Source organism: Thamnophis elegans, chromosome Z, assembly GCF_009769535.1.
Source record: "Thamnophis elegans isolate rThaEle1 chromosome Z, rThaEle1.pri, whole genome shotgun sequence".
In the NCBI taxonomy this organism is placed as follows: Eukaryota; Metazoa; Chordata; class Lepidosauria; order Squamata; family Colubridae; genus Thamnophis; species Thamnophis elegans.
The window spans coordinates 28,870,582-28,883,923 of record NC_045558.1 but is presented as its reverse complement, the minus strand read 5'-3'; the positions used below and the strand labels follow the sequence as shown (position 1 = coordinate 28,883,923).

Here is a 13,342-nt window from a genome sequence, read left to right as displayed (position 1 = left end):
GTTTCTTTTTGGGGGAAAGATCTCAAAGTTTGGCGCACAGATCCTGGCTCCATCTTCGACCTTGATCCTTTGGAAGATAATATTCAGTCTAAAAGTCTACATGTGCTTTTGGGTATTATTTGATTATGGTTTTCTGCATTGGTTTGCTATAGTCCTAGAAGTAAAATTGACCTAGTAAATTGCACTTGTGTGAAAATAACAGCATACTATTTTTTTTTACTAGGACTGCATGAATATGGATATTGCATATGAAATTTCCCTTAGTCAGAACTAATTCACTTTCATTTAGTGAGACTGATTAGAGATGATGTCAAATGTAGACCAACTCATTAGATTGGCACCAGGTTATAAAAAAAGGCCTGTTGGGATTTAATCAGCTGCCCAGCTTCTGTAACAATATGAAACTATTTACAGAATGTATGATTCTAGAAGGGCTTTTGTGCCATTGTTTGATATCACCTTGTTTGATTCACAAAGTTTTATTGGGATTCACATGGGTGATGTTTTCTATTTACTATATGTTTTCTATTTTCATATTTCCTGTGCCTATTTTAATCCTTTTTTCTGGTCAGAGAAAAGCCATATGAGAGAAAAAGGGGAGGGAGCCAAAGTATATTTTTTTTTACTAATAGCACTAAGTGTCAAAGTTTAACTTTAAGGTTTAAATATCTGTGTTCAAATACTGTGCTTTGTTCCTAAGTGAATGGAAGCTAACAAACCTCTAGTTCAAGGATATCAAACACAAGGCCCACAGGGCCATCCTGGAAAATGTAAGCGGTCACTCCCTGTCACTTCGGCCCAGTCTATCCAATGTGAAGAGGAAACATTCCAGCAGTTTGGGGAGTGGCATCATGTCCACCCACCCTCCCCCTCGAGATCAACCATACCCTGATGCATAGGCCCTTACCCTAACCCTCAGTGAAATTGAGTTTTACACCCCCCCTGCTCTAATTGCTTACACATAACAGCAGTTGTTTATATTGTCAAAATAAGTGAATATGGAATATTATATACTGTAAATTTGTTAGTAAGGCCCCAAAAGATGAATTGTTAGACCTACAATCAGCCTTTCAAAGATAATTCCACAGGCGAACAAAAAGAACAGCACCTCTATTTCTATAGTTCCCACCTTACTTGATTTAAATGAGCTATAAAAACTTGTTTTTTTCTTTTGGCCTTTGATAGCATGTGGTTGAATGGCTTTAAGTTAGGGGATAGAAGATTCTTTTTTTAAAATTTGCTCTTCCTGGTGACTTCTGTCCCTTATAAGCAACTGCACAAAGCCTCAATATACAGTTTTTTACTTAAAGCGTTTGTGTGTCTGTGTGTGTGGGTGTGTGTGTGTGAGAGAGAGAGAAAATAATTGATTTGTACAAAATGGTGTTCGATTGTGTTTATTTATATTTTAGTATTTTTAAAATAAAAGGTTCCCTTTAATTTTTTTTTTACAATACTATTTATTGCAGTATTATATTTTCCTTATAGAAAAAGCAAGATGTAGCCAATACCATTTGCATTCTACCAGTACTTCTGGCGTTGGAGATGACAAATCAGATGATTCTATATTTTCTTACTCCAGTGAGGCAACAAGACTATCTAATGAAGGAGGAGGTATACGGAAGTATCCACTCTTAACTGTCACTGTGTGCTCATTCTTTCCACATCTTAAGAATTAACTCAGCAATTTTCACACCCAATGAACCGACAATTGCATTAGACAAAGACTTTTTTGTTAATCTTAGATTTGGGTCAACAACAATGCTATCTACCTATTGTCTTTACATACACTTTTTAAATCTTGGTGGCTTTCAAGTACAGTTATAGATTGTTCACTACTGATTTGGGTTCGCTACCTTATGTTATTTAATTGCATATATCAATAAGTAGAATTATAGATTGAATCTGAAATCATTCACAGAATAATGGAGTTTGCCATTGGTATTTATACCATTACCAAGTTTATTAAGTTAATTTATGGTTCAAACCAATGGTGAAATTCAATTTTTTTTTTACTACCGGTTCTATGGGCGTGGCTTGATAGGCATGGCAGGGGAAGGATACTGCAAAATCTCCATTCCCACCCCATTCTGGGGCCAGCTGTGGTATTTGCCAGTTCTCCAAACTACTCAAAATTCCCGCTACCTGTTCTCCAGAACCTGTCAGAACTTGCTGAATGTCACCCCTGGTACAAACATACTTACTTGAACACATTTGAATATTTATGCATATTTTAAGCAAACCTTTGCAGCTGTAAAATCTAGAAATGAACCCTAAAAAGGAAACAAAGACCCTAAGTACATTCTGCAGCTACTACAGTATTCTATGTAATTTTAAGATAAAACATTAGCAAATGTCTACATACAATATACAGGTAGTCCTTGACTTATGACAACAATTAGGACCAAAATTTCCATTGTTAAGCAAGGTAGATTTTAAATGAGTCATGCCTTGATTTTATGACCTTTTTTGGCCAGGTATGTTAAACAAATAATTGTAGTTATTCAGGGAATCACACAGTTATTAAGTGAATTGTCGGAGGTTGATTGGAAGGTCAGAAAGGGCAATCACAGGATTACTTATGGTAAGCTGGGTGGCCAATAACTTTTATAAATAATAAATTTAAAAAAATATCAAAGCTTAACAAAATCCTCCCAAAGTGACAGAGATTTTGCTTTTTAAATGTGCTTCTCTGCATCAACAGATTATAAGAGCATATCCAGAAAGCATGCACAGAGCAAAAGTCTACAAAGCAACCAAAACAATCAAGTAGCCCTTGTATTTAACCATTTTTATCAATATTTCTATATAAAGCACAATATTGCATGCAAACATGCCCTTCCTTTAATCATCTAGAGTGTACAGCACACGGTACAACTTACATGCAACTTGCATAATAGCAATAGCACTTAGACTTATATACCGCTTCACAGTGCTTTACAGCTCTCTTTAAGCAGTTTACAGAGCCAACATATTGCTCCCAACAATCTAGATCCTCATTTTACTGACCTTGGAAGAATGGAAGGCTGAGTCAACCTTGAGCTGGAGAGACTCAAATACCAAACTGCTGGCAGCCACAGTCAACAGAAGTAACCTGCAGTACTACATTCTGATAATTTTTTGAAAAAGCAATAACAAAGTAGGTAATCTGGAAGCAGTCTTTGTATTTTATTGCCAATTTCTTCTCCTTTCCCATATCATCCCATCTAGTCTAAACTAGCAGCAGCCAGTTACTATACTGGCTTGACTGGAAAAAGTAAAAACAACAACAGGAAGAAGAAGCCAACACAAACTAATAAAAACTAAAAGAAATGCTGCACTTGAAACAGTCAGAAACAACTGAAGCAGTGATGAAATTCATTTTTTTTACCACTGGTTCTGCGACTGTGGACTTGGTGGGTGTGACTTGGTGGGCGTGGCAAGGCTAGGATACTGCAAAATCTCCATTCCCACCTCATTCCAGGGCAAGAATACTGCAAAATCTCCATTCCCACCCACTCTGGGGCCAGCCAGAGGTGTCATTTGCTGGTTCTCCAAACTACTCAAAATTTCCGCTACTGGTTCTCCGAACTACTCAAAATTTCCGCTACCGTTTCTCCAGAACCTGTCAGAACCTGCTGGATTTCACCCCTGAACTGAAGTAACTACCAGTAAGACTTATTCTAACGTCCTACTTTATTCAGATCTCCAGGATAGGAGTGCTTCAAGATCACAACAATTTGAGATTAATGTACTTTGCATATTCCTCCTCACAGTATTTTGGTTGGCCCATTCTGGATGAATGGATACAATCATTATGGTTGAAATGATGTTATCATACTATTGTTGTAGGATGATAGAGCTCCTAGATTTTTATTTTTACAGTTCCGTGTTCCCGAAGAACCATTATTCCCAGGGCTCCCCACAAACAGACTTTTGAACATTCTCTCAAACTCTCTCCCATAGGCAAAGTTGTTACCTCAGGCCTGACTTTAATTCTTTGTGTAGTCTTATGCACAAAGATGTTGTAAAATGTCTGTTTTGAAAGAAGCCTATTGCAAAAGTGAAGCATTTTTTTCAGACATGAAGCTACTGTATGAACTAAGAATAGGGCATGTCAAATTCTAAATGTCTCTCCTTGAAACCTGAGATATTATTTAATTTGATTTATCTCCTGCCTTTCTTTCAAGAGGTAATGGAATTAGCCATAGTCCTTCCTCTTTCCCCCGCCTTCTGGATAACCTTATAAAGTAGATAATGGGACTGACTCATGGTCACTCATTGAAATTCTTTTAACCATTACATCACATTAGATCTTTGAGTCTGGCCCAGATGCATCACATGGTTCTTCCCAAGATAGATAGTCCTCAACTTAGAACTGTAACAGACTCTGCACATTATGGTCATACATCCTAATATTCATAAAATGGGTTGATCCACTTAATGACTGTCACATTTTGTGGCAGTCATTAAGTGGATCACCATGCTTGTTAAGTGAGTCTGTGGTCATTAAGTAAACAACACAGTTGTTAAGTGAAGCAATGGTTTTCTATGGGCAGCATATTGCTGAAAACCTGGGATGGAGTCATTGAAGGGGGAGGGAGACATTTCAGCATGGAGTCAGAGTTGTCAGAGGAAATTAAAGAAACTGCTATTGTTGCATATATCTGATCATCTGTTTTATGATGGTCATATGACCACGGGACTGTGCAAATTACCATAAATGCTAACCCTTGAACTTTGTTCATGTGACCATGGGGTGGGGAACTTGACTGTTGGAACTTTGAATCCAGGTCATAAGCAATCCCAAAATAGGTCTATTGTAATTGTGCGATGCGGCCAGTCATAAGTCAAGGATTACTCACGTGCTTCTTTATGCTGTCAACCACAGGTCTGGCCTCTCCAATTCTGCACCGAAGAGGCAACTGAGACATTTCAATCAATTAGCCAAGATAATAAAAATAAAATATTAGTAATAATAAAGTCATCTTCAAGTTGACTTGTCTTGACATCATAGTGGCTGCTCTTGCTTCCTTCTGTTATGTTCTTTTGGGTTTCTGAGATTTTTCTGGTCTTCCATCCAGGTGGTAACTAGATCTGGACCTGCTTATCTTCCTAGGTGCTGCCACCTGCTTGTCAGATTATTATTATTACCTCCAAGATTACATTTAAAAGTAGAATAAAAATTCTGAGATAGATCTTACGAGGCTATACATTTACATATTTTGAAATGATAGTTTAACTTTCTCTTTTCTGTTAATGTGTTTATGGGATTAGTGATATGAATGAACAAAAAAGTGTCCCAGCTCAGTGAATCAAGCCTGCCAGTGTTCAAAATGAAGCCATATTTCCATAAATGAATATACATGGGATACTAATAACTATGCATATTGTTGTTTGTCTGAGCTTTAAAGTGGGTTTTGCATTACCTTTAAATATGTCTATGAAATATTCATTACCATGTTCTGTTCTGCTTGATTGTATTTCCAGATCATTTAAACGATGCTTTACCATCTCCATTTTCAGTTTTAGAATGGAATAACTTTAATACTCCTATTAGTAGCAGACAGCTGTGTGTGTTTTTTTTTTATTTATAATGTATATTTTTATTTTTGGGTTTGTGAGTCTTTTACTACAGTATTTTTCTTTGTAAAAAAAATCAAGAGTTAAAAAGGAAATGTACTAATCAATAAAAGTTCTTTTCAGCCTTAACACATTTAGTTAAGCTGAAAATAACTTTTCTTGCTTAGTACATTTCTTTTTGTACTGCAGTTGGCAAGAACAGTCAAATCACCATAGTTCCAAAGTAAGAAATCTGAGAAAAGCACTCATACATTTTAGATTAATATTCCTCAATTTTTCAAATGTACAGTCCAAGAATACGTATTATTTCCATTCAGAACTGAATTTTATGAAACATCTATGTTTTAAATAAAAGGCACATGGAAGGCAAGGATTTTGAGAAGCATTTCTTACTACAAACTAATACAAAAAAGCTGAAGAACTGAACTGGGGGAAAAACTGTGCTTATCTGAAATATTTTATCTGATGTTTTGGCTAGCAGGTAATATGGTTGACAGTAAAACAGTATTCATCCCAAAGATATTGTCTGTATCAATCAATCAATCAATCAATCAATCATCCTCGGTATAAAATAAATAAAACTAGTATGAAACAAAATCTAGTAACAAGAATGGCAAAAGTCAGACCTGAAAATCACCTGAATCTGATTGCACAAAATGGGAGTAGCTCAAAGGTTTGCTTCTGAGTGGCCACCAACTGGTCTTCAGAGAGTGGAGTAGTGGTGAATTTGGATGGGTGGGGGGTTGTAACTTTCCTAACTGTTCATCTGGATTCATGCAGAATCTGGATGTGCCAAATTATTTTGGGCTTTAGAGGGCATAATTGTATTTGGAAATAAACTGATAATTTGAGAGTTTATCAATTATTATGTGGGGGCAAAAGTAAGTCTCTAGCTCTGCTTCAACTGCATCTACTACAATCTAGTAGAAAGGGGGCATAGATGTAGTAATCAATGAATTGATCCAAAAAGTGCTTTTAAATTGTCTTTGTATACACAGAAATATTAAACTGTTATGCCTGAAGAGGTCCTCTTGATGATTAAGGGAAACGTTGCACTATAATATCTTTCAGCCTGTAACAATGTGCATTGATTATGTGTCATCAAGTCAATGTTGACTCTTAGTGGCCACGGAATTTTCTCCATGACAATTTGTCCTAAACTAATTTTTCATCTTCCAGTGGTGGAGTCATTGCTACTTTGCTGCTGGTTTCCTTTTCATCTCTTTCCTTTTGCCTTTCCCAGGATTAGAGTTTGCTATAGAAAGCCAGATCTTTACATGATGTGTCTGAAGTAGGACAATTTGAGTCTGGTCATTTGTACTTTGTGTGAGAACTCTAGATTGATTGTTCATTGATCCACTTGCTTGTTTTCTTGGCTATCCATGTTATGCGCAGGAATCTTCTCCATCACCAAAGTTCAAAAACACCAATACTCTTCCTATCCTGCTTCTTCAAAGTCCAACTTTCACGTCCTTATAACCTTACAGAAACTACTATAACTTGCATGATTCTGATCATTGTGGGTTTAAATACAACATGACATTTGAATATCTTTTCCAAGACTTTCATGGTTGCTGTACCATGTTTTAATTTTGTATTTATTTCTTGATATGTATATACTGTATAACAAGACCATTTCTACACAGTACCATGCTTATATGTGATAAACAGTGATACAAAAAATTGAGTAAGGACACAAAATAATTTTTAAATCTGCTTCTAGCTTTACATTAAAAATGAGCTTTGGAATTTAAATTTCTATATATCTTTGATTCAGAAGAAATTAAAGGTAAATTTTAATTATTTTCCATTTCAGGAAATATTTCATTGCCAAGAAAATGTGTTTCATTATTTAAAATATTATTGTTTATATGCCATCATGAATACTTAATGACCTCATTGATAGACCTTCTCCAGAATTACCAGCTTTATATCTTCCAGTGATGCATCCCTCATTGATGAGTCCATCCAGTTTGCATTTTCCTTCTTTTCCAAAACCATGGATTTATTAAAGGAGATTATTTTTGCATAATGTGTCAAAAAAGGTTATGTTTCAATTCTTATTTTATAATTCTTTCTTCTGAACTGTGATCACATAGCACATCCAGTGCCTGGATAACAATCCATATATATATATATAAAACTCCTTAACACTGGACATTTTAAAGAAGATGTTGGATATCCATTTGTCTGAAGTGGTGTAGGGTTTCCTGCCTAAGCAGGGGGTTGGACTAGGTGGCCTTCAAGATCCTTTCCAACTCTGTTATTCTATATTATAATTACCATGATAGAAGGCTGGTGGGATGCTAATGAAATAAATAATTTTAAATGTTATTTTCTTTCTTGCTCTCTATGCTTATAAAGATTAATTCAGGTAGTATTTTCATTTCAAGATTAATCGGGGCATATGGAAGGAAGAAAATAACATAGGGTTTCTTAATTTACCTAATTTACAACCTGTCACTAACTATTTAAAATTAATGTTTTAGTCCAGTGTTTCTCAATCCCAGCAACTTTAAGACATGTGGACTTCCACTGTCAAAATTCCCCAGCCAGATGCTTGAGAAATTATGGGAATTGAAGATTACTTACTTTAGAGTTGTCAATGTTGAGAAATAATGGATTAGACAGTATACAGTCTATGGATGTAGGACTAAAAGTAGTAGTGGCTCCACAGCTTTGTACAAGCAGTATGTATTATATGATAGAGCAGGAAAGCTTATTGCTTAATTTATCATCTCATATCATCTAATCCCACCAAAGCATTATTTATGCTAAACTTAGTCTCCATTATGCACACAACCATTCTTTAAAAAAAGCATTTGAGTGATTCTCTTTTTTGTTTTAGATTCTTTTTCTTTTGCTCCACAAGCTTCTAGTCAATAAATAGGTTATTTATTTTAAAAAATTGTTGGAAATGTGATTTTTTCAATTTTATTTTATTTATTTTATTTCCCAACGTGAGGAGGAGTAATATGTTCCCACTAAGTTGGAAGTGGAAAGCGCTAAAGTAATCTACTTGTGTATGAATAATGTGTAATATGAATGACTTACCAATGTAATAGAGCTCAGAATTACAATCATAAATCATGGTGATTGTTAAGTGGGTCGCCATATCACTGTGTCCAATTTTGGGATCTTTTTTTGTAATTCCTGAATATTACTTTAAAACATGTGCCATTGTATGCCATTTCCTTTATCAATGTAAAGAAAAGAGTATAGGAATATAATCCTGAAAATTTGTTCTGCTCTTGCATCTAGATTTGTGCTTGTCTTTCTATGCATGCATGCATGGATAATATTGTTTCCAAAGCACCTATTTTATTGTTTAAGATAAATATTTATAACACAAAAGTTTCAGCAACTTATTTCAGTTCCTACTAACAAGGCAGTTTCTTTGATTTCTTTAATCTGGAAAGCAAATTGCCATACAATCATCTTGGCATGAAATAGTAATCTAGTTTTATTTATTTCCCATTCAGCCCCTGTGCTTCCTGGGGCCTACCAACAAAATCAGCCCCAAGGATATGGTTACATGCACCAGACTAGTGTGTCATCTATGAGATCAATGCATTCACAGCCACATTCAGCTAGCTTGGTAAGTATTAAATCAAAATATATTTAAATATATTTTTTCTCTATTTGATACTTTAAAAAGTTGCCAGAATGCAAATTTCAAATTAAGTAAGAAATGTTTTCTTATTACATGGGCATCTACAAGAATGAAATTGGTTTGGTTTATGGTTATGGTTTATTAAACTTGTATGCCGCCCTATTTCCCGGGGGGACTCAGGGCGGCTAACAAACTCATAGGGGAGGGGGTAATACAAAAAACAAACAATACAAAACAATTACAGAAAAACAGATTAAAACTCCTCAACAGCCACAACAATTCGAGTGGGGCTGGGAACTCATCAGCCCCAGGCCTGCCGGAAAGCCAGGTCTTAACGGCTTTGCGGAAAGCCTGAAGGGTGGTAAGGGTCCGAATCTCCACGGGGAGATCGTTCCAGAGGGCCGGAGCAGCCACAGAGAAGGCCCTCCCCCGGAGGGTCGACAGTCGACACTGGCTAGCTGATGGAATCGGGAGGAGGCCTAATCTGTGGGATCTAATTGGTCGCAGGGAGGTAATTGGCAGGAGGCGATCTCTCAAGTACCCAGGTCCGATACCATGTAGGGCTTTAAAAGTAACGACTAGCACCTTGAAACATATCTGGAGTCTAATAGGCAGCCAGTGCAGCTCACGGAGGATAGGTGTAACGTGGGTGTACCGAGGTGCACCCACAATCGCTCGCGCGGCCGCATTCTGGACAAGCTGAAGTCTTCGAATGCTCTTCAATGGCTGCCCCATGTAGAGCGCATTACAATAGTCCAGTCTTGAGGTCACAAGGGTGTGAGTGACTGTTCTGAGTGCCTCCCGGTTAGGGTAGGGACGCAATTGGTGCACCAGGCAGACCTGGGCAAATGTCCCCCTGGTCACAGCTGACAAATGGTGTTCTAAGGTCAGCTGTGGGTCCAGGAGGACTCCCCGATTGCGAACCCTTTCTGAGGGGCGTATAATTTCACCCCCCAGCCTGAGAGATGGAATCCACGGCCAATTATTGGGAGGGAAAAACACAAGCCACTCGGACTTGTCGGGATTGAGTGCAAGGTTGTTCACACCCATCCAGACCCTAACAGCCTCCAGGCACTGACACATCACGCCAACCGCTTCACTGAGTTGGCACGGGGCGGACAGATACAGCTGTGTATTGTCTGCATATTGGTGGTATTTTATCCCATGCCGCTGAATGATCTCACCCAGTGGCTTCATGTAGATGTTAAACAGGAGGGGGGACAGGACCGAACTCTGTGGCACCCCATACTTGAGGGGCCTAGGGGACAACCTCTGCCCTCCAACCAACACCGACTGCGACCTGTCCGAGAGGTAGGAGGAGAACCACTGAAGAACGGTGCCTCCCACTCCCACCTCCCGCAACCGCCACAGAAGGATACCATGGTCGATGATATTGAAGGCCGCTGAGAGGTCAAGGAGCACTAGGACGGAGGCATGACCCCCGTCCGTGGCTCTCCAGAGATCATCGATCAGTGCGACCAAAGCAGTTTCCATGCTGTAGCCAGGCCTGAATCCCGACTGAAGGGAGTCTAGATAATCGGTTTCATCCAAGGATCGCCGGAGCTGAGAGGCCACCACAATTAAAAAAGTCAAGATGGCCATTTGATTACACAATTGTGCCTACCACCATTTTTTGACTACAATTATGGTCATCCCTATATGATTACAGATTTTTTTCTTTGAAATACATTGTACACAAAGAAAATGTTTGCAGATTAATTCAGCCAGCAATTGTAGTTACATAAAATTTTTGGATGGATGGTTTGTAGATAGACGGATATATGCTGATAGAAATTGTCACATTAACTGATTTAGTAGCTGCCTTCCAATGGAATTTGTTTAATGGACTTTCCCCTATTGTCTTTTAACAGAGAACTTATAGAGCTATGTATGACTATAGTGCCCAAGATGAAGATGAAGTTTCCTTCAGAGATGGTGACTACATCATCAATGTACAACCAATTGATGATGGTTGGATGTATGGTACAGTTCAAAGAACTGGGAAGACTGGAATGCTTCCAGCAAATTACATTGAGTTTGTTAATTAGTCCAGCATTAACTCTTACGAGCATTTTGATTTATCTATAATCTTTTTAAACAAAGTATTTTTAAAACCACAACTTTATGATTTCCCTGTTAGTGTAACAATCTGTGATCATATGCTAAAGTCAACATATAGCCCTATAGGGAATCTAGGAATGCTGAGCTCTGAAAGCATGATACTTAAAATGATTTATAAAAATACACTGATGGTGGAATTTGATTAATTTCGGTTAGGTCCCAAATAGAATACTGCCTTTAAAGTAGGTTGTGTTTCTCATTTGAATTATAAGTATAAAACAACTGATATTTTTTTATTGTGTGACTTTGAAATTGTAAGAGGTATAGCTTGCTGTTGAGGTTTGCGTTATTAAAAAAAAACCAAGTGCATCGAATCAATGTTTTTGTTGTAATGAATGACATGATCAAAAGTTGCTTACTATTGCTTTGCATACCATGTCCTTAATGATGAAAGGTTCCTATTACCTATAGTTGTCTAACCTATTGTCTTTACTCTAAAGTTCTCGTTTGTTCTTTTTCTGCTTAGACTAGCCAAAGTACTAGTTGACATGCCTGCTGAATCATTAACTGTATGAGTCTTTCGGAGCAGTTAGTGACAAATTCACAATGCTCTTGTTAAATTCTGTTTTCTGTTGTGTTAATACCATATAGTTTATATATAAAAACCATTACTTAAAACATCTTTCAAATTATATCAATATTTAACATATTCTGCTATCACAATGAGAGTTTTCAGTGGAAGCGACTACAGGTAGTCCTCAACTTATGACTGTTCATTTAATGATAGTTCATAGTTAATGATGGACTCAGAAAAAGTGACTTACAATTCCCCCTTGAAATTATGCTCAGTCACATGATGGCAATTTAGATGCTTGGCAACTGGCAATGGCTCTTATTTATGACAGTTGCAGTAACTTGCAGTCATGTGATTGCAATTTGTGACCTTCACAGCTGACTTCTAACAAGCAAAGTCAATTGGGGAAGCTGGATTGGGCCAAGTCACATGATGAGTCATTTAATGTCCATATTGTTAGAAACAAAAATTCTTGTCCTAATTGTGGTCATAAGTTGAGGACAACCTGTATACTTTATTTGCAAGAGGGTAATGGATTGGTAATAGATTTTAGTTACAATATGAATGTAAGCTTAGATTTGAATTTAGTGAATCAGCAGGGTTCTTCCCACCAACTTAATTTTAAAAAGGTAGATTTTCAGTAGACTTCCATTCTTCCTTGTCAATATAACTTGCCAATATCTCTAATAATTGAATTATGACATCAGAAATTTTCCCTTTGCAGAAAGAGTTTTAAGTTTTAAAAATACTTTTAAGTTTCAAAAAACTCTTAAGGATTTAGAGGTTGATATCTGCTTAAATATACTGGCTAATATAAACATAACAACAAAATACTTTGTAGATATATTTAAAAGTTGTTTGGAGTTGATGAGATCCAATGGAGTTACTGTAGCTAGTAAAAAAAATTGGCAGACTGTCCCAAATGTAATTGTGGGAGTTGTCTAGGACAAGAAAAGAACATATAAAGTCCCATAAGGTCATAAACAATCAAGACGAAATGTATTGTATAAGGCAGCATTTTAAGTTCCCCACACTGCCTACAGATTGCTTACTATTTTCATAGGCCTGTGCTATCTTGGTAAAACATAAGCTAACCAAGTTTTTCTTGGTTTTACTTTTACTATTGGAGTTGATGTGATCATCAAAAATGTGATCATCTAAAAATGAAGTATTAGAGGTTCATGCATAACTGAAGGGCTATAGCTTAGGTCAGCGATGGCGAATCTTTTTTGGCTCGTGCGCGTATGACAGGTGCTCCCCCCACTTTTTGCATGCTTTTTTCGCCTCCCTAGGCTCCAGAGGCTTTATAGGAGCCTGGGGAGGGCGAAAACAGCCTCCTGCCCTCCCCAGAGGCCCTCCGGAAGCTTCAGGAGCTTCCCTGAAGCCTCTAGAGCACAAAAAACCACACCTACAGGCAAACCGGAAGTTCGGGACCGGACTTCTGGTTTGCTCGTAGGGCCGGTTTAAGCTCTCCAGAGCTTTCAGGGGCCTTCCGGAGGCTTTCCTGAAGGCTCCGGAGGACAAAAAATGACCCT

General features: G+C 37.4%; 1 protein-coding gene across 1 annotated transcript in view; it reads left to right on the top strand.

The window, feature by feature from the left end:
• Window positions 1-13,342, top strand: part of NEBL (nebulette) — a 165,245-nt gene that overhangs the window by 140,828 nt on the left and 11,075 nt on the right. Inside the window, exons 6-7 of the mRNA XM_032237740.1 lie at window positions 9,042-9,157; window positions 11,044-11,155. Of these exons, the coding sequence (XP_032093631.1) occupies window positions 9,042-9,157; window positions 11,044-11,155 (228 nt within the window). The remainder of the gene's footprint in view (window positions 1-9,041; window positions 9,158-11,043; window positions 11,156-13,342) is intronic.